At 41.0% G+C, this 20,309-nt stretch overlaps 2 protein-coding genes across 13 annotated transcripts in view; one reads left to right on the plus strand and one right to left on the minus strand.

Moving 5' to 3' along the window:
- Nucleotides 1–8,491, minus strand: part of Nek11 (NIMA related kinase 11) — a 216,641-nt gene extending 208,150 nt beyond the window's left edge. For 2 of the 9 annotated variants that reach the window (XM_040739901.1, XM_040739902.1), the window contains exons 1-2: nt 8,361–8,486; nt 6,237–6,555 (exon numbers count right to left, since the gene is read on the minus strand). In XM_040739901.1, coding sequence (XP_040595835.1) covers nt 6,237–6,418 — 182 coding nt within the window. In that variant the 5' untranslated portion in view covers nt 6,419–6,555; nt 8,361–8,486. Of the gene's footprint in view, nt 1–6,236; nt 6,556–7,419; nt 8,333–8,360 lie in introns of those variants that run through there. The other 7 variants (XM_040739898.1, XM_040739897.1, XM_040739895.1 and 4 more) reach the window with 7 other exon arrangements.
- A 21-nt stretch (nt 8,492–8,512) lies between these two features.
- Nucleotides 8,513–19,835, plus strand: Aste1 (asteroid homolog 1). 4 transcript variants are annotated; one of them, XM_005074842.4, is made up of 5 exons: nt 8,513–8,807; nt 10,556–11,869; nt 15,870–16,080; nt 17,594–17,789; nt 19,487–19,835. In XM_005074842.4, exons 2-5 carry the CDS (start codon nt 10,574–10,576, stop codon nt 19,815–19,817), a joined length of 2,034 nt encoding a protein of 677 aa, XP_005074899.1. In that variant the 5' UTR covers nt 8,513–8,807; nt 10,556–10,573; the 3' UTR covers nt 19,818–19,835. The 4 variants fall into 4 exon arrangements, with proteins under 4 accessions (XP_005074899.1, XP_012972453.1, XP_040595828.1 ...); XM_013116999.2 differs by lacking the exon at nt 8,513–8,807 and having other exon boundaries at nt 10,582–10,716; nt 11,636–11,869; XM_040739894.1 differs by lacking the exon at nt 8,513–8,807 and having other exon boundaries at nt 10,665–10,716; nt 10,809–11,869.
- The last annotated feature ends 474 nt before the right edge of the window (nt 19,836–20,309 follow it).

Raw genomic sequence — 20,309 nt, forward strand, 5'->3', positions numbered from 1 at the left:
CACTACTATGTTCCTCCCCATAATCAAAGGTTGCCAAATAAAAAGCCCAGTGCCAGGTGTGAGAAACCTTCCTTGAAGTTATGGTCAGGTGTGTTCTGGAGACCCCAAAACAATACAGGCTATTGCCACTGCTCTTGGCTATCCAACAGGATTTGATGGTAAAACCATATCACTGAAGACACAACACACTTTGGCCACAGAACATGAAAAAACATCGAGCTGGAAGTGACTGAGATGCTTCCTCTCTGATAGCTAGCTTCCAAGTACCCAGAAGTGCTATGCAGGCTCCTTACTTGTAGAGAGAAGCCTTCCCGCCAGCCTGGTTCCAGAGCCGCATCAGTCCCAAATAAACACACAGGAGGCTATATTAATTATGAAGCTGTTGGCTTTGCTTGTTTCTTACTGGCTAGCTCTGACTTAAGTATTTACTCCATAATTGTTAATCTAAGTATTTCTCTTACCGGAGAAAAGGGTCCGGGCTTCTTACCCCTATGGCGGTTACATCTTGTCTCTCTGTGTTTCTCCTACCCAGAGTCCTCCTGGACTCCTAGTCCCACCTATCTTCCTTCCCTATTGGCCAACAGTGCTTTATTGACATATACACAGGATTTCCCCATCACTTACTAGTGGAGAAAACTCCAACAATAGTCTTAACACAGCTGAGAACATTGTGAGCTACACAATAAAGACCTGGCAAGATCTGCTCATGGCACACAAGTTTTAAAACTAACACTGCTTTTTGACTGGACTGAAGACCCGCTCCACATGAAAAAATTCATGCCTGGCACTGGAAGCCTAACCAATAAACTACGGCTGGAACTTCCCTCTAAATTTTTATCTCCATACTCATAGAATAGTGCAGCACTCAGACCTCATCAGAGAAGATTCTTTGTGTAACAAACCATGGTTAACACAGAAACTCACAACTGGCCAAAGTACAGAGAATAAGTGTCAACAGAATGCTCAGCTACAATTGGGACATTCATATCACATCCTGGACAAAGACCCAGGGACCACCATGGAGGTTGGGGTGTAAAGATTTGAAGATCCAGAAGTTGAGGAGACCCAGAGTGGAACAGTGTCTTCTAGATAGGACAGGACTGCTGCAGTCCTGAACTCACAGCAGATGTGGTCTCCTGAAGAAGACCTGCACAAGAACCAGCCAGCCAGTCAACATGCTAGCACAAGGAGGAGGCTCACAAGCCCCCCACTCCAACTGAGGGACCACTGACAGTTAATGGCTTCCAGTGAAGGAAGAGTCGTTTTTTTAAATGTGCTGAGCCCTGGTAGGCGGACCACATTCCAGTGGATGTGCCCCACATCCATGAATATCTGAGCAGCAGAAACCGGACTCTTGGTGGGTTAAGTTTTAAAAAGGGGTTGAGTAAGAAGGTGGTTGTGGACCTGGGAGGAATGAAGGGAAGGAATAAGTGGGTGAATATGATCAAAATACATTGCATGGAATTCTTAAATAATTAATAAAATATGTTAAAAAAGAAAATTGACTTACGATATTATAAAACCTATGCATTTGTGAAAGAATATTTACTTAAAATTGGATTTGGTGGTGTTGAGATACTAACATCATTTTATTATTCCTTTGAGAAGAAATAGCCCTTTTATGAACAGTAAAACCTCATACAGAGAAAGGAGGGGTGTCTTAGTTCACTCCTTACAATATGAACCTGTTTTCTCCATTTCTTAGTGTGTCATAAATAAACTTGCAAGCATACAAAATGCTGAACTATGCATGTTAGGTTAAATCTGTGGCTTACTCTTCACTGCCAGCCTGATTAGATTAAGAAACAGCGATGCATTAGAGGTGAGCATCTCTGGATGTGTATGCGGCAGCCATTTGTAGGGAGGGAGGACTAGCAGAGGAGGATCTGCCCTGAATGCTGGCAATGCCATCCCACAGTCTAGGGTGTTGGACTGAATATGAGAAAAGAAGGAGAAAGCAAGTTGAGCCCTCTGAATCTTTATCTGTGGAGCTGTGAAGAGTCCCTGCCACATGTCCCCACTGCCATGAGCTTGGTCATCCTTTTCTAACCATCGTGCCCTGCATTTTCTGGGACCATGAGGTTCATCCTTAAGTTGCTTCTGTGAGGTCTTTTATTGCACAACAAGGAAGATAACTAAAGCATCTTAACATCTCTTTTCTATTAAATGCTGCTTATTGTATTAAATCAAAGTAACATGTTAGCCCACCCAAATCTTTTGAGTTTGCCTTTACATCTCTTCAAGGGTCAATTCATAAGAATTCATAAGAAACTTAAAAACTTGATAGCAAAAAATAATGGTGAAACATCATTGTTTAAAATGGAGATTCTGTCTCAAGGAAATCCCATCTCAAGGTGAATAGATAAAACAGGGCACCTGATGTCCTCCTCTGTCATCGTTGCCTATGGACTGCCCAGGCATGTGCACTGCACATATATGTATGTGTTTACATAGTACACACATCCCCCCATAGACATATACAATGGGAGATAGAGACATTTCTCAAAAGAACACATGCTAATCAACAGACACATGATAAAGTACTCGACATCATTAACTATCAGGAAAATGTAACTTAAAGCCACAATAGGATACTACTTCATTATTTTTAATGTGGCTATTACCAAAAAAACACAGAAGAAAACAAGTGATGATACAGATAGAGGGAAAAAGAACATACTCTGCAGGTGGAAATGTAAAATCAGTACAGCTTTTATGAAAAAGAATGTGGAGTTCTTCAGAAAATTAGTAATAGAACTATTCTGTAATCCAGCAACCCCAGCAATAAGCACAAGACCAGAGGGAAATTGGTTCAAAGAGACATCTGCATCCCCATGTAATTGTGACGGTATTCCCAATAACGGAGAAATGGAGTCAAATGGAGCATCCATCAACTGACGCATCGTGAAGTGAAGGATGGATGGCACATACACAGTGAAACACTACTCCATCCAAAGGGATGAGCTCTGCATCACAGCACCATGGCCAGCACTGGAAGGGAGTCTAAGTCCCACACAGAATGACAAACGCCACGGAATTTCACACAAACATGGAATCCAGACAGTTACCTCATGGAAGTAAAGAAGAGAGCCCAGGAGTGCTTAGCAGAGACAGGAGAGGACTAGGAAAGTCCAGTGGTGATGATGAAAAGAGGAGAGATAAGTCCTATTTCATGAGGAGAATTTCAATGTCCTCCCCACAAAGAGATGATATTTGGAGAGAGATATGTTTATCCTGATGTAAACATTACACAATGCACACATATACCAAAATATCACATGGTAACCCATAAATACACATAATTTTATATATCAAAAAGTCCTTGGAATTCTTTTAAAAATGCTTTGGCAGTTTAATGAAAATATAGACACTATGAACTATAGTACTCTTTTAGAACATAATTACATCCTTTAGACCAGAGTGTCTATAATTATGAAAGAAAAATACTCTACAAAATATATTTCTAAATTTCATGATGCGCAATGTCATAATGGGAGAAACAGCGTTCTCATTCACTGCTCAATGATCTTATTACTGCAATAACTAAAAAAAGAATGCTAAATATCTGTGCCCAAGGAAAACTCTCTCCAAATATGCACTAATCAAGCATAATGCCTGCCGTTTTTATTTTTATCCCACAGCTAGTAGGGAGAGCAATAAAAATTAAAAGGAATGTGGTATTTACATTTACTTTGTAATTAAAGGTCCCAGTATACACAAAATGTCAATGATGGTGTAGTGCCCCCAAGTGACAAAAGTATGAACTGCAGGACTTTGTTGGAAGTGTCAGAAGTTGTGGTCCATTTTGTCAAGTTCATTATCTCTAGAAGAGTATACTGCATAAACCTGTATTCCAAGTGTCATGCATCCCAGTTCAGGCCAGGGGAATATTCAAATCAATTCCTTTAATATTTAGTATTAGGGAGCTCTGCTTTGATCTGCTAAGGAAACAGCAGTCATAACATTATAGAAATCTTCGCAAGCATTCACCTTTGCGATCAAAACCTTATCTAATAACCAAATTTTAGGACAGTGAGGGGTGCCGATGAGGTAGTCTGCTCATAAACCAGAGGCTCATAAACCAGCAGTACAGGGGTGGGGTGGGGGGTCATTGTGAAAATTAATATAAAGCAGACTTAGGAACTAGAATATTCTTTTTAGAACATAATTCCATCTAGGAGTTGTCAGAACTTTAGCATTCACTCTGTGTGGCTAAAAGACCACCCTTAGGACTGAAGGAGAAAGTCCTTTTCAGACAGAGCATGGGATGCTTAATCTGTACTGTCAACCTGACTGAATTAAGAATGTACCTAGGTGGTGTATCTCTGGGCATGTCTGAGAAGGCGCACCCAGAGAAGTTTAACTGAGGAGGGCAGACTGGCCCCGAATGTGGGCAGCAGCATTTGATGAACTAGGGTCCTGGACCCAAAAAAAGATGGTGGGGAGAGAGCTGAGTCCAGCAATCATGTTCCTCGACTGTGGGAACAATGTGACCGGTTACTTCACACTTCCACTGCCAAGCCTTACCCTGATGGAGTACATTCCTTTGATTCCTGGGTCCAAACAAACTTTCCTTTCTCAAGTCGATTTGTAGGTGTATTGTCCTGGCATCAAGAAAATTAACAAATACACAGCATAACTCATGCTCTAAGAACCCAGGAAAACACCAGATTTCACACCTCTTCATGTGGAACTTAATGAAAATTCTGAATTCTAGGTAACTACAACCCGATCAAATGTTTTACACGGAGACAATTTTAAAAGTTGATCTTTAAATTAAACCATTGGTAACACTTTTATAATTCCTCCAACATAGCAAACAGAAGGTAATTTGTCATGCTGGTTTTCAAGCCATACTTGAATATCCAATGCGGAAAAAGCTGGAAGGGGTTTACAGGAGCCAGTGGGTGCTGAAGAAAACAGACTTTGGGACAGAAACTTGATCCTCCAGGGGCCTTTGTTTCCTCTGCGGGTGGGGGGGGGGCAGGGGTTTGGCAGTTTTGCTTGGCAGGCAGTCAGCTAGTCACAGGGACCCATGTGTCTCTGACTCCCAGCATGAAGATCCTAAGCACAGGCCACCACACCTAGCTTGTTTTATGAGGGTTCTAGTCACAGGGACCCTTGTGTCTCTGACTCCCAGCATGAAGATCCTAAGCACAGGCCACCACACCTAGCTTGTTTTATGAGGGTTCTAGTCACAGGGACCCTTGTGTCTCTGACTCCCAGCATGAAGATCCTAAGCACAGGCCACCACACCTAGCTTGTTTTACGGGTTCTAGTCACAGGGAACCATGTGTCTCTGACTCCCAGCATGAAGATCCTAAGCACAGGCCACCACACCTAGCTTGTTTTATGAGGGTTCTAGTCACAGGGACCCATGTGTCTCTGACTCCCAGCATGAAGATCCTAAGCACAGGGTACCACACCTAGCTTGTTTTACGGGTTCTAGCAACCACACTCAGGTCCTGTGCTTGCATGACAAACGCTTGGCCAACGGACCACCACCCCAGCCTAACCTCAGTTCCAACTAACTTTTAACTGCAACAGACAGAAAACAGATTAATCTAAAATGGACACTTAACTGTAAGAGAGGAGGAAGCTAATGGTATCAAGAATTCCCCCCTACTGTGAGAGTTTATAGGGTCTGAGCAAAATTAGAGGTGGCAAGGGTACCGTTAATGTGAAGTGATTTTGAATGAGGAAGATCTATTTGTTTTACATTTCTAGCTCCTGACTAGTTTCTGAAGAGCCCTTCAAAGAAACAAAAGAAAACACAGTCTTTCCCTCAGTAGCCCATTTACCTTGCATGTGAATTACTATTTGCTTTCCTTTTAAGGCATTCCTAAAAATAGTCATCATCTTGAAGAATTTGGCTTTTCAAATTGAGGAAGTCCCAACCAAGGTCAGTGGAAACACTTCGCCATTGAAACTGTGGCATACTTTAAAAAGTTATTTTTATGTAATTTACTCTATTCACCTTTTCTGGGTCACTTGAATACTTTATTTGGATCTGAAATGTGTATTGTTGCTGCTTTTTACAATCTTATCTAGGGCTGGGAGTATACCTGTTTTAGAGCAAAACCCTGTGACTTCAAGGAAAATGGGGGTGGAGCTATCTAAAGAGAAACCAGGAAAGGAACTTTTCTATGTTTATTAGTTTCTTGCAGATATGACACCATGATCTAAAATCAGCCTAGCCTGTGGCTACACACAGATTCGAACATTGCATTACTTACAGTTCCTCTCCCTGTTTGGCTTTCTTATCTGACACCAGATAGACAGTTCCAAAACTTCCACTGCCAAGTTTCTGTTGCAGAACATATCTTCTTGCAATCAAGGTAGCTGGATACTTGGAAATGGCTGTGGATCCACTCACACACTTAGTAGTCTCTTGGAATCTCAGCATTGTTCCAAGCATGTTAAAACCGGCTTGTTCATTCACACACACACAGTCAGGCCTCCCAGCTGATGATCAAAGAGTCAAACGAGAAGTGTTGGTTGATGCCGGAAATATGTAAAATCCACAGATCACGTCACAAAGCAGCTATAAGACTCCTACAAAAAAGTATAAGCTTTTGATAATGATACCTGCCCCATACCTTATGTTATCCCACCAGCTAGTGAGTGTGAGTGTGAGTGTGTGTGTGTGTGTGTGAGAGCCCATGCACATGCATGCACACGCATGTATTGGTGGGGTAAAAATACTGCAAACTCTAAAAGGTACTTTCTTATAGAAAGAAAGCCTTCCCTGGACTTACAAATTTTTAGTGACTGCTGAAATGTGTACATGTCTTATAATTTTCTGTTAAATATTTATACTCTCCATCAACTTAAAATATAATCCAAACACAGGACCCTGTGTTCTCTTAATGGACATATGGTATCCACTTTCTTGTGACAGTCCTTTCTGTCTACTTTGGCTTACAAACAAAGCAAATTGGGATTAAACTGTGAATTAACATATTCTGCTTTCCCTTGCATTTTTTCCATTTTTAAATCACAGCTGCTTAGTTTATTAGACTAGATATATGAAGGGATATTAATTCAGAGTGGTTTTTTCTTCCTTTCATCCTAAGCAAAATCTGATTCCATTTCTATTATACTGGGTGTAGAGTAATCTCCTAGAATTAAAAGTAACAAAATGCAACTCAGACTTAAAACTGAGTTTTAAAGGTAGCTGAATACAAATGTATTACAGGTAAAACCATAACTCCTCAAGGAGCCATGAACTGTATGGCAGTTAAGAATGGCAGAACTGTTTCATGAGAAGGTATTCCACACCTTTATTCAAGTGTTAAATGTTTTACTGAAAATTTTGCTTATTTTAAATCTGTATAAAAATATTATTTTACACTGAATACTATGTATTTCATAGTCAACAATTTCAAAGCAACAAGAAAAAAAAAACACAAAACTTACCAGGACAATAAATTTGCAGAACAGAAACATAAGACCCAGTTATAATATTGTCTTCTTTAAATACTGTACTAATTGTTGTGCAATCCAGTCCCAGTGAAGAGGATATGTTGATGAGGGGGCAAAGAAATGTTAGGAAAAATCTACAGCACCTAAAGAGTAGGCATCTAAAAGGTTTGCTATTTGACTGACATAAAAGTGTGATTTCTAGATAAAGTAAGCTGTTTGGGAAAATGTGTGGCCTAACCAAAACCTTTCAGATAATAATTCTCCTTAATGAGGAGAGATTGAAGTTTAGTGAAGGACAGAACACAAGACGGAGGGCCAGAAGCTTCTATTTGTAATAGAGAGAGAAACCCAACAGTGTGTAAGCATCCCCCGCCCCCAGCTAATCTCAGACTCGGCTCCTTCACTCTCAATCCTGTCCATAACCACAGAATGTCCGTATACTGCATCCTGGATCTGATACTAGGGCAGGGGATGACCTTGGGTGCTGGGAACACATGTTATCGTTGTATCCCTGGTGCCTGACTGACTAACAGCCAACACACAGTATCAGTAAACATTTGGAGAGCAAGGGTCCACAAAACCAACTGTGGTCCACAGACAGAAAAGGAAAGACAGCCTGATGAGGTCTTGGAGAAAGCGGAGAAATGTCCACATTGTGCTAATCATCCCAAGTAAAACGACCCATCCCGCTGAGGCAGGTCAAGGAAAACCCAAGTGTTGTCGCGGGTGGGATATGCCCACATTAGGAAGCCGCCCTGACTTCGGGTTCTGCTAAATCTGACCTGAGAGGTAAACTCTAACCACGAGGTAAAAGAACAACTTGCTTAATTTTCGCAAAGCAGGCGAATGTATATAGTGGGGCTAGGAGCTTATTCCCCCGAGGGTTAATGGGCCCGGGGGTTGCAGGGTCTGCTGCCGAGCTGCACTTTAGTTACCTTTCCAGGTCCCTGACGAACGACGCCAGGCCTCACGCCTCAGTTTTAAGCTCCTAGCCTCAGGCGTGGTTGTTTGACGCGGTCGCCACGGAGACGGCGCGGGGGCTGCTGGGAAGCCGGGGTTCGGCCACAGCGGAAGCACCTGAGACCCAATGAGGCAGAGCGGAGCGGAGGGGGCGAGGCGGGCCGAGCGTCCCTGAGGAAGCTGCCGCAATCATGGGACAAACATCTCAACCTTCAACACCAAGTTACCGCCTCCGGCCGGAAAACCCTTCCCCGCTAGCGGCAGCACCCTTAGCTTCCCGAGGCCAGGCTTCCCAGGGCCGCCGATCCAGGGCACTTCCGGTTTCCGCTCGGGGTCTTCAACTCATCTCCGGACCTGTCAGTTCACCCTAGGCTCCTACGAGCTGCTGACGAAGGGAGTGGGCCTCCGGGAGGAAGCAGAAGGTGGGTTGATAGGGCTGGGGTGGCTTGGGGTAGGAAGATCTGTGTTTGAGGAATTAGATCCTAGCTTTTGGGCACCTTTGCCCTACCTGGCTTGCATTGGTTGAGCTACTCCACGCAAGGTCATGTCATTAGCTTGGGTTTATAGAAACCACCAGACAGACCGGAAAAGAAATTACTATTCAGAATTAAAAGTGCTGAGGTGCTGGCCGAGGTGGATCTAAGTGAGGTGAAATGTAAGCAAATGCCCAAAACAAATATTCAGGGTGATGAATCTCAAAAAATCAAAATGCAATAATTCACTGGGCGTTGGTGGCGCACGCCTTTAATCCCAGCACTCTGGAGGCAGAGGCAGGCGGATCACTGTGAGTTCGAGGCCAGCCTGGTCTACAGAGCGAGTTGCAGGACAGCCTCCAAAACAATATAGAGAAACCCTGTCTCGAAAAACAAAAAAACAAAAATTCCAACATTGGCAAAAAAAAAAAATCACGATTTTAAAGAAAGGCAAGGTCGATAATAGTACCATGTTAAGCTATATTTGAAGTCTGAGGCCAGAGAAAAACCAGTAATACCAACCAGTCCTATGAGTTGTTAGCCAGAAGAAGATGTAAATAATTGGTATTGAAATTGGATAGTTGGGGGTCTTAGAAGCATAAATCTGTAGTTTTTACTTACCCCCAACTGCTATCCACTGGCCACCATGTAAGCTTTACACCCCACACTCAGGACCTGTAAGAAGAGTCTTATTCATAATAAAGAAAAATTAGATTGTTATGTGCCCTACACTGAGATTTATAACATTGATAAGGGTGTCATTTTTATAGCTTAGGACTTTTTGCCTTGACCCTCACCAAACAGATACCCAGTCTTATAAAGTGGAAACATTAGTAGCAAAATCTGTAGAATTTCTATGTTGGTGTGACCATAGTGTTCATATGAGGCCAACCAAAGATCAAACCCCATGAAACGAGTTTGTGTCTTGCACCACACAAGGAAAAATATTGTTAGATATGCTGACACCCAAGACAGTCTATTTAAAGAGCATGTCTCATTTTCTATTAAAGCAATGATCTGGTACCCCAAAAGGCATTGTACTAGTCAGAATTCTCTAGAGAAACAGAACTGATAGGATCTGTGTACACACACAGAGATTTATTAGAGTGGCTTAAAGTCAGTGGTCTGACAATTCTTTTTGGTTTTTCGAGACAGGGTTTCTCTGTATTGTTTTGGAGACTGTCCTGGAGCTCACTCTGTAGACCAGGCTGGCCTCGAACTCAGAGATCCGTCTGCTCTGCCTCCCAAGTGCTGGGATTAAAGGCGTGTGCCACCAACACCCGGCATAGTGGTCTGACAATGCTAACAATGGCTATCTCCCAAGGAAAAGTCCAAGAATTCAGTAGTTGTTCAGCCCATGAGAATGAATATCTCAGCAGGTCTCCAGTATCCACCAGAATGCTGAAGTAGGCTCTAATGCCAGGGAAGGAATGAACTTGCCAGGGAGAGTTAGAGAAAGTGGGCAAAAAGCAAGAACTTTCTTTGTTCATGTTCTTTGTGTAGGCTGCCACCAGAAGGTGTCGTCTAGATTTAAGGTGGGTCTTCCCACCTCCAATGATCCAATTAAGAAAAATCCCTCACCAGTATACCCAACAGCTTGAGTCTTGGTTGATTCCAGATATAGCCAAATTAGCAACCAAGAATAGCCATCAGAAGCACCACCCATTCAAATTGTGTTTTTCTTATTGTTTCGACAGGTATTTCTGTCAGTCATCATGGGCATCCGAGGACTAATGAGTTTCGTGGAAGATTATAGTAATGAATTCTTCACTGATTTGAAATTGCGGGACACAAAAATTATCATTGATGGCTATTCTCTTTTCCACCGACTTTGCTTCAATTCAAACTTGGAACTCCGGTATGGAGGGGACTATGATTCATTTGCAAATGTTGTACAGAAATTCTTTGAATCACTGTTTGCTTGTCATATTTGTCCATATGTTGTATTAGATGGAGGATGTGACATTTCAGATAAAAAGCTTACAACTTTGAAGGATAGAGCTAGAGAGAAGATCCAAGCGGCCCATTCCCTTTCTGTTGGTGGGGGTGGGAATGTGTGTCCCTTGCTCATCCGAGAAGTGTTCATACAGGTTTTGATCAGACTTAAGGTATGTTTCGTCCAGAGTTTTTCAGAAGCAGATCGAGACATTATGACACTTGCAAATCATTGGAATTGCCCTGTGCTATCATCAGATAGTGACTTTTGCATTTTTGACCTGAAAAGTGGGTTCTGCCCACTGAATAGCTTTCAGTGGAGAAATCTGAACACTGTTAACAATACACAAGATTACTATATTCCTGCCAAATGCTTTTCCCTTGACGCATTCTGCCATTACTTCAGCAACCTGAACAAATCTCTGTTACCTCTGTTTGCGGTGCTGTGTGGAAATGACCATGTTAATCTGCCCATCATAGAAACATTCCTAAGTAAAGCACGTCTTCCTGTTAGTTCTAAGGGGAGGAGGTATCACCGAGTTCAGGGACTTCTGAACTGGTTGTCTCATTTTGATGGCCCCGCCGAAGCACTAGATAATGTTCTGAAGTATCTCCCCAAAAAGGGCCGAGAAGATGTTAAGAAACTTCTCTACTGTTCCATGGAGGAGTACCAGCCATCCCAGGTGAAGCTGCAGGACTTCTTCTGCTACGGTACTTATGTCTGTCCAGACACTTTGAATCTGGACCTACCAGAGTGGGTACTGGTAGCTTTAGCCAAAGGCCAGCTACCACCTTTCATCAGTGATGCTTTGGTGCTCCAAAGGACCTTTCTTCACACACAGGTAGAAAATATGCAGCGACCAAATGCCCACAGAATAGCTCAGCCCATCCGGCAAATCATCTATGGGCTTCTTTTGAATGCCTCATCGAATCCAGAAAATATGTCCCAGAAGACAGTGCCTTCTCAGCCTCTGGCTTTCAACGAAGTGGAAAGGATTAGTAAAAATATCAAAACATCAGTTGTTTATGCAAAGCAACTGCTCAAAGATCATTCTGACTTGAGCAAATTGATTGAGGTAAGTTTGTAAGACTAATGAAATTCTTAGATATCTCTTTTTAGATTATAAGTTGCTTTCATATGTAGTGTCTCTTATTTGTTCCCATCATGCCTTCCTGTTGTGTGTGAACTCCAGTGAACTAGGTAATCTCTTAGCTAGGGTTAGTACTAAGATATAAATCTAGCACTTGTGGCACTAAATTTGCTCTTCTCGGTGTTCTTCAGTAGCCTGTTTCCTTTGCAGTTACCATATTATATTGATCCCAACTAGAATAAGGTTATATAACTTTAAAAAAAAAAAGAGGAAAAGGAAAAATTCTGAACTGCAAAAGGAGTGTGCATGTAGGCACTTGATATGAGCATAAGAGCATCTTAGATTATCTCCAAGTTAAGGTGCTTCTGCCTAAAGGTTTTATTAATGAGGACCTTTTTTCTTTAGGCTAAAGGGTTGTGGCATCATGGTGACTTGCTTAAACTGATCCCTAAACACATGTCTTAGCCTATCTTGGTATTGCTTAAGTCTAAGTAACACTCAGATCAGTCATCATTTCAAGGAAGAAAATGTTCTCATGGATCCCAGTGTTGCTTTTGCTTTTGATAATATGTAAATATATTAAGAATAACAGATATGAAGCTGATAACACAATTAAACATACAAACTAAATATAAATGAACTTATAATGGCATTTGCAATGCCCACTGGGGTTTTTTGTTTGTTTTTAGCTCCAACTAAATATTCACTCTCAGACTCATCATGTTATTGGCACAAACTTACTCGTGTAAAGGATAGCAGCCAGTTTCCCTGTGGTGGTGATCAGACTTTACTGGCTTCCAGTTTGATCCCCAAGGGGACATGTGATAGTGGTCGTCACTTCCTAGGGAGTGGAAAGGGTGGAGTTGCCACTGAGATCTAGTGGGGTAAAGCAAGGGTGTTAAGCTTCTTCGAATTAACAGATTGGTATCCCCCACAATAACTATGTGACCCAAAATGCCCATTGTGCATTTTTAGCCTCTTCACTAGTGACAGCAAAAGCGTAAGGAAAGGAGATTAATAAGTCCCAAAAGTATCCTTGGCACTGGGAATGAACTACTTATAGAAACAGTGCTTTCTTTGGAGGTGATGAAAATGTTCTGGGATTGATAATGGCTGTACAAGCCTTATGTATACTAAAACTATTGGACTGTGTGCGTTAAAGGGGTTGAATTTTCTAACAATGTTATTTATAGCTCAAAGAAAACAAGAGTTTCAGTTAAACTTCTTCCCCACAGGATTTAATCTGTACATATACTTTATAAAATGATCTTTTCCAACAGGCATCTTTTATTCAGTGTATCTGTGAGACTCACAACTGGTTCATTTTCTCCCTGCTGTAAAACTCACTGCATTGTGGGAATTAATATACCAAGAATGACTTTTCTTCTGGGTGGTTTCCAGTTGTGCTGTCTCAGACACTGCCAGGAATACTGTGGTGCACATCACCTGTAACATAAGGACATACTTCTGTTGCACATATGTGGAGTTGCCGGGTTGGGTAGGAAAGACACTATGCTCAGTTCTTTAGAAGTCTTGCCAAAAAGTCTTGCCAGTTGGCCCACTACATTCCCACCAGCAGCACAGGAGACTGCTTTTTCCCGTGCTCTTGCCAACACTAGGTGTTTATTAGCCAGGAAACATTCTAGCTGTTGTGGTGTGGGTTATATCATCTTAGTAATTTGGGTTGGCTCTGATGACCTGCTTGTGATCTTTAGCCATAAAATATTCTGTGTGAAGTCTTTTTCCTATTTTTCTGGGCTTTTGGCCTACTGATCATTTGTCAATTAACACTGTGGCCAGGACCTCCCATTCTGACTTTCACTGTAGTATATTTTATTAAACAGTTTTAGTGTAGTCATTTACATTTTTATTATTTATGGTTACTCTTTTGTGATCTTCTTAGGAAATTACTATCTACTCCCAAGATCATGAAAACAATTACCTCTTCCTCTCACATTACAACTACAATCTGTCCAGAAGGGGCAGGGTGTGAAATAGGGATCAGGCCACTTTTCTGGCTATGAAATCTAATCCAATCAGTGAGATGTAGCATGCTATTTCTTGATGAGTAACTAAAGGCTTCTTAGCACCTAGTTGTATTCAAAGTAAGAGGAAATTTTCATACACTTTGCACCATGTTATACCAGTTTGCTTGCCTTTGGCATGAGTTAGTCAGTTTTGTATTTAGCTCAATGGTTTTAAGCTCTTATTAGCCCATAATTCTAATTGATGCCAGGTGCAAATTTCCAGACACAGATGCAGGTTCAAGTACAGAAACCTTGTGATCATTCCTGCTTTTAACATAATGTAATTCTTTGGCTTTGTAACAGCTCATGTTAGTCTTTACATATTGGCTCATTTAATTCCCACCAAATCAAAATGGGATGTTGTGGGATATTTTGATCACACTCTGACACTCAGGGAGTATAACTAGTTACTAGCTGATCAGAATTAGCCACAGAAAAGTCAGCAATTTGGATAGAGAAGACACACAGGAAAGATAGTTTGAACGCTCTTTTGCTGAAAAAAAAAAAAAAGTCAGCTAGTTGCTACTCAGCCTCCCTGAGCTAGATTTTCACCCCAGCCTTTGACTTCTGAGTCTTATTGATAAATAAAATGATAGCGACTCAATTTAAACCTCCATATCTGTGGCCACAGGGGTGCTGACTGAGGGGCTGTGGGGCAGCAGATGATAATTAAAACATCAGTAGATACATGTGCAGACAAAAAAAAAAAAAAAAAAAAAAAAAAAAAAAGAATGGGATAGTCCCAAATAGGCCTGGGAGCAAAACAATGGAACTACAAGCAGAGTAATTCCTTCTCTAGAAGGTGTTGAGGACTGAACAGTTCAAAAAAAACTCCAGCACATAAGGCTCATTTTACAGATCATCAGACTAGAAAAGCCCTCAGAAACTTGCCCAAAGCCAGCTTTTGAGGGCAGAATCTCTGATGTCAAATCCTAGACTACTTTGTTCATAAAGTTATAACTTGAAGTTTAGATTTGTTTTCACATAAAGTGTGAGTCCTACTTATAGTGGGAGTTGCTGCTATATTATAAAGAACTTTAGTAACAACTATAAAATTAAATTACTGAGATTAACAATATTAAATTACTGAAACTATATTTAGAGTAGTTGAACTATCCAAAGGCCCCAGACATTAATGATGTAATTATCTTGTCAATTATGATGTGTTTTTATTTGAATTAATATGTTATCTATCAGTCACACTATACTAATGATCCGGTAAGTACTAAGAATGTACCCCACTGTCTCATCCTCTGGATGGGAGGGTATTTCTCTAACTAGAAGTACAACTCCTTTTGTAAATGCTTATCAAAGTGTGGCCTTGAAGGCGCTTTACAATTTCCAACATCTTGATTCATCTGAGTAAAATTCAGCAAACAGCTCAAAGCTCCCATGGCTGTTAACTTCTCAGCTTGTGTTTGAAATACCTTCTAATGTAAAGTGTATGAGGAAAGTGGGTACATTTGTATACTGCAAGCACAGTATAGGAAGTCATTAAGATTACCCCACCATATCTCTAACCTCAAGTAGCCACATGGCCAGACGTATTTGTAATCCATTTTGTGGAGGTGGTCAGTTAGGGCATCAGAGAGAAAGCGGTACCGAACCCACACTAGCAGCTAAGGGCAGGGTTGATGTAGATCTTTGTTTCCCACCGTAAAAGCATGTGGGCTCCAGCTAAAATGTAAGTTCTTAGACTCCTCTCAGATTACTCAATCAAAATTAAGGGGTAGGGCCTCAGGACTGAATTTCTGACAAGGTTCTTGAGAGATGTGTATACTGAATATGCTCAGAGAAATGGGGCAGAAACACAAGAAAAGCTATTTAGAGGGCACAGAAGGTAATGTCCTTCAAATAACCAAACATAATTTATTAACTTCCACAGAATTAAATCTCTTCATGCTACTAAAACACACACACACAAAATCTCTAATTTGCAGAATATTTAATATTTTCAGCTCCCCTTGGCTAGGCGGCAGATACTTCTGTTAGAAGCCCTGAAGGTCAATCAGGTTGTCCTGGAGTCCATCCCTGCTTTGTTGAAGTTGCCCATTGCTGTCACTTGTTACTGGTTGCAGTCCACAGAGGCCAAGGCAAAGCTCTGTCATCTGCAGGCTTTACTGCTGGGGATGCTGATGGAGCCCTTGCAAGCCATCATCAACTGCTCTGGTAAGTTCTAGAAATCCATGAATGTTTTGTCAAGTTATGTGTAAACTGTACATTCTCAAGAATTCACACGAACAAAAAAACAGTTGACCCCTATTACGACAGAACTTAGAAGGTGCCAACATACCCTTCACTGGTAAATATTCATAATAGTTCCATGTGCTGAACTTAAGAGCCAGGAGCTTGGCCTCAGGTATACCAGCTGGGATGTGCTAGTACTGCCTAACTCTATCTACTCTGGGATACTTGATGCTCTAAGTATATTTCATTCCTGCTACACCATTACCACTAATGCAGCAGCAGCAGCACAGTAAACTTACTTGCACTTGTCCAGAAAAATCAAATTTCTCAATACTTCCAACCACAGTATTCTTGCTTATAGTGTTTTCTATCTTTAAGGCTTTTAAGTTTTAATTAACATGTAAGTAATAATAGAAAAAATAAAAACTTGTTTCCACTAGAGAAATAGCCTGAGCACTTTTGTCTGCATTTAAGTATTGGGTGAAATAAATGAAACATTGGAACATTCTAGTTCTTTAATGCAACATTCTCCTTAAAAGATTATAAATGGCATGTGTACAGAGAAAACAGTCTCATCATGGTAAGAGTTCTGTAGATAGTCCTGTCTTGGTGTATTCTATGAGTTTAAGAATGAAACAACAAGAACTCAAAACATCCCAAATATTCAGGCTTAGATCTGGTAGTAGCCATCAGACGGACCATTGTTATATGACAATCAACAGGTCAGGTCCATGGCTCATGGCTTTAAGAACACTGAAACTATGTTCTATCTAAATAAATACAGAAATTCCCATAACATGAGCCCATTAAGGTTTTGCGTGAGTCCTACAGAAGGGGCATGTCTGTCTGTTTTCTTTTAGGAAATATGGACCCCGCACCCAGGCAGGCTCAGTGCCTTGCTTCCTGCTAATTGTGAAAGGTGGGCCTCCTTTTTATTATTTTTCACGTTGGTCCCAAAGTTATTTTATGCACCTCTGCTCAAACAAACCCGCAGAAGTTGCATCTCCTAAGGTTGTTGGTTCTTGCCCCTTCTGTTAAGAAGCAATGGATTATTCATACTTTAGTTTACCTCCTGTAAAACAGGCAAACTCTGCTTTCAACCTATATGAGCTGTCTTTAACAAATGTGCTACCCCATAGGGGCATCTGTGAGAGTAATGAGCAGATAAAAACAGTGAAGAGAATGGTGTTTAATGTCACATTCTCATAGTCACAGATCTTAGAGAATTATATGCAGACTTGTTTAAGGTCAGGTAACATACTACAGAGAGATCTTATTTCAAGGAAAAAAAATCAATAATTTGGGGTTGCATAAAGTCATCATGAAAAGGGACCTTCAGTGTAAATATTTCCATTTTTATAATGAGGCATCTATGAAAAAGCAACTAGTTTTCAAACCACTTGTCTTTGGGGGCTTTGATATTGGTATGTAGGGAAAGTGCAAACTGGTGCAGTGAGTTTTGGAAATGCTGCCTTTGGGTGGTTTCTTTATCTAGGTGAGGAAGATCCACAGGCAGGTGGTGCCAGCATGCTCTATGAAGAGTTACAACGGGTGAAGGTACCCATGCGGCCGAGTGCAAGATTGGATTTAGACACAGCTCACGTCTTCTGTCAGTGGCAGTGCTGTCTCCAGATGGGATTGTATCTCAACCAGCTGCTGTCCACTCCTCTCCCAGAGCCAGACCTAACTCAGTAAGCATCATGGGAAACTTTAGTTCAAATGGGTACACACAGATTTATATCTTTATATCTAAAACAAGCTGCTTTGAAAACAGTCAATGTTACTATACTCAATCTTAGAACACAGTTATAACTGAAGCTCTGGAAATGGAAAATATTTCCAGTTTCAGTTGTCTCTAGTTTTTCAAAAATCAGTTAGTAGATATAACTAATTACCTCTCAATTCTTTTGGATGTTTGAATCAATATTTTGTGGAGATTTTTTTTTCTGCCAATCTACCCCAGGCACATTTTGTTACTGGCGTATATCGCGCAAGTGTGTGTGTATTTCAAGTAGTTATTAAATGCCTACTCTGTGCTAGGGTGTAGTAAACAAAAAGAAAATCTCTGTTCTCTTGGAGCTGTCTCTGGGGATTTGTCTTGTCAGAGAGTATAGAAAAAAGGGAGCTGAACCTGTATGCCAGAGTTTAACACTGGAGTTTCAGCTGGATTGAACAGATGTGGACCCAGGGAAAAGTGATAGTTAACAATGGATTAGGCATCTTGGTAACTCTCCATCCAGAAGTACTAGAGGGAAAGATGGGAAGGTAATGGCTAGAAAACAGAATTTGAGAATGCATATATGCTTCATGTGTATTCCGTGCTAACTCTTCAAGGACAAGCTCCAGAGCCTAGCATATATGCAATGAGTAAAAACATGGGGCACCATAAAGCTTGGCAATAAAAGGCTTGCTTGCTCGGTGTCTGTGTGGTACTAGGGACTGAGCACAGGGCCTCTACCACTGACTTGGTAAGCCCAGCCTTACTTTTGTTAATGTATCTCTGGACCTCATGTCAGAGGTAACACAAAACCACCACACAAGTCTGATGAACTGGCCTTTGATCTTTGGGCTGACTTTTTGTTGTTGGTTTTTTTTTTTTTCTTTTCCTTTGGTAAGTTTGATCATTCTTTTTTTTTTTTTTTTTTTTTTTTTTTTTGGTTTTACGAGACAGGGTTTCTCTGTATTGTTTTGGAGGCTGTTGGACCCGCCCGGCCTCGAACTCAGAGATCCGCCTGCCTCTGCCTCCCGAGTGCTGGGATTAAAGGCATGTGCCACCACCGCCCAGCAAGTTTGATCATTCTTAACTGGATCCTGTCTGGGAACCACATGCCATAGTTCTCTTCACAACAAAACAGTGGTACCAATATCACTCATGTTTGTTTGTTTTTCCCTTAATATGTTTTCTGCAGGACTACTGTTGCATCTCAACATAATCAAGACTTTTTAAATGCAGGCTCTGCACTGATTGCCAAAATACACCAGGTTGATCAACTCTGGTCATGAGTCATTAAATTTAGGGGTTCTAGTTAGTCCCATTTTACATTTGTGTAGTGTTTTTTTTTTTTACTCCAAATGACCACAAATGATGTCATTACAATTTTCTGATATTGTAATAAACTGTCTATTTGGTTTACCAAGGCCATTTTATTAAGTTCCTTTACTTGGACGTGTTAGAGAGGCCTAATTAACTCCAGGCTAGCATCATCACAAGGTTTTATGTCGGCAGCCAAAGTACTCATTTGAACTACTCAGTTCCAAAAAGTAATTTTACTGGTTATATAGAAGCAGTAAGCTGAGTGTTTATATACTTCTGTTGGAAATGATCATCTTAGTTGTCCCACTGCACTAAACTGATGCTTTCAAACCATGTTGTTCTCCCACTGAACAGGTTGTACAGTGGAAGCCTGGTGCATGGACTCTGCCAGCAACTGGTAGCATCCACCTCTGCAGAAAGCCTCCTGAACATGTGTCCCAAGGCAAAGCAACTTTATGAACATCTGTTCAATGCCACAAGGTCATACGCGCCAGCTGAATTATTTTTACCAAAGGCTCAATCAAACTCAAAAAAAAGGAGGCAGAAGAAAAAGGTTGCCAACCAATCAAAGAACAAAGTGGTAACCACCTCAGATACCAGGCAATGGTATGACAGAAACAATCGGTTTGGGCTATTAATGGTTGAAAGCTTGGAGGAGCACGTAGAGACCTCAGAACTTGAATAAAGTCTTTATCACATGAAATTTGTGGTTCTAACTTTTAAAAAAAATTCTCTTACCTCCCTTGAAACTAATTTTTCTTTAGGACTAGGTTATTATGAGATAAATTTTACAACAGATCATCTGAATTCCAAGATATTTCGTACTCTACTTTTAGTACAGCCTGATTTAAGAAATTTCTGTATTACTTATTTACTTGTATGTGGCTTGGGATCACAAGAACCATGGTACTTGTGTGGAAATCAGAGAACAACTCATGAGAGTTGGTTCTAACCCACCATGTGGGCTTCAGGGACCAAATTCAGGTAGGCAGGTTTAGAAGCAAATACTTTACCTCCTGAGCCATATTGCTGGCCCAGAAACATCTATATATCTTAAGTGTGTTTTCACTCCTCATGCAACTTAAAGACTATAAAGTATTAGCCTTTAAGTTGCAACATATAGTCTAAAGAATAGAAATCTTACATAGTAATATACCACGAAATCTGATAGTAATCA

The sequence above is a fragment of the Mesocricetus auratus genome, unplaced genomic scaffold (assembly GCF_017639785.1).
Source record: "Mesocricetus auratus isolate SY011 unplaced genomic scaffold, BCM_Maur_2.0 Super-Scaffold_100691, whole genome shotgun sequence".
In the NCBI taxonomy this organism is placed as follows: domain Eukaryota; kingdom Metazoa; phylum Chordata; class Mammalia; order Rodentia; family Cricetidae; genus Mesocricetus; species Mesocricetus auratus.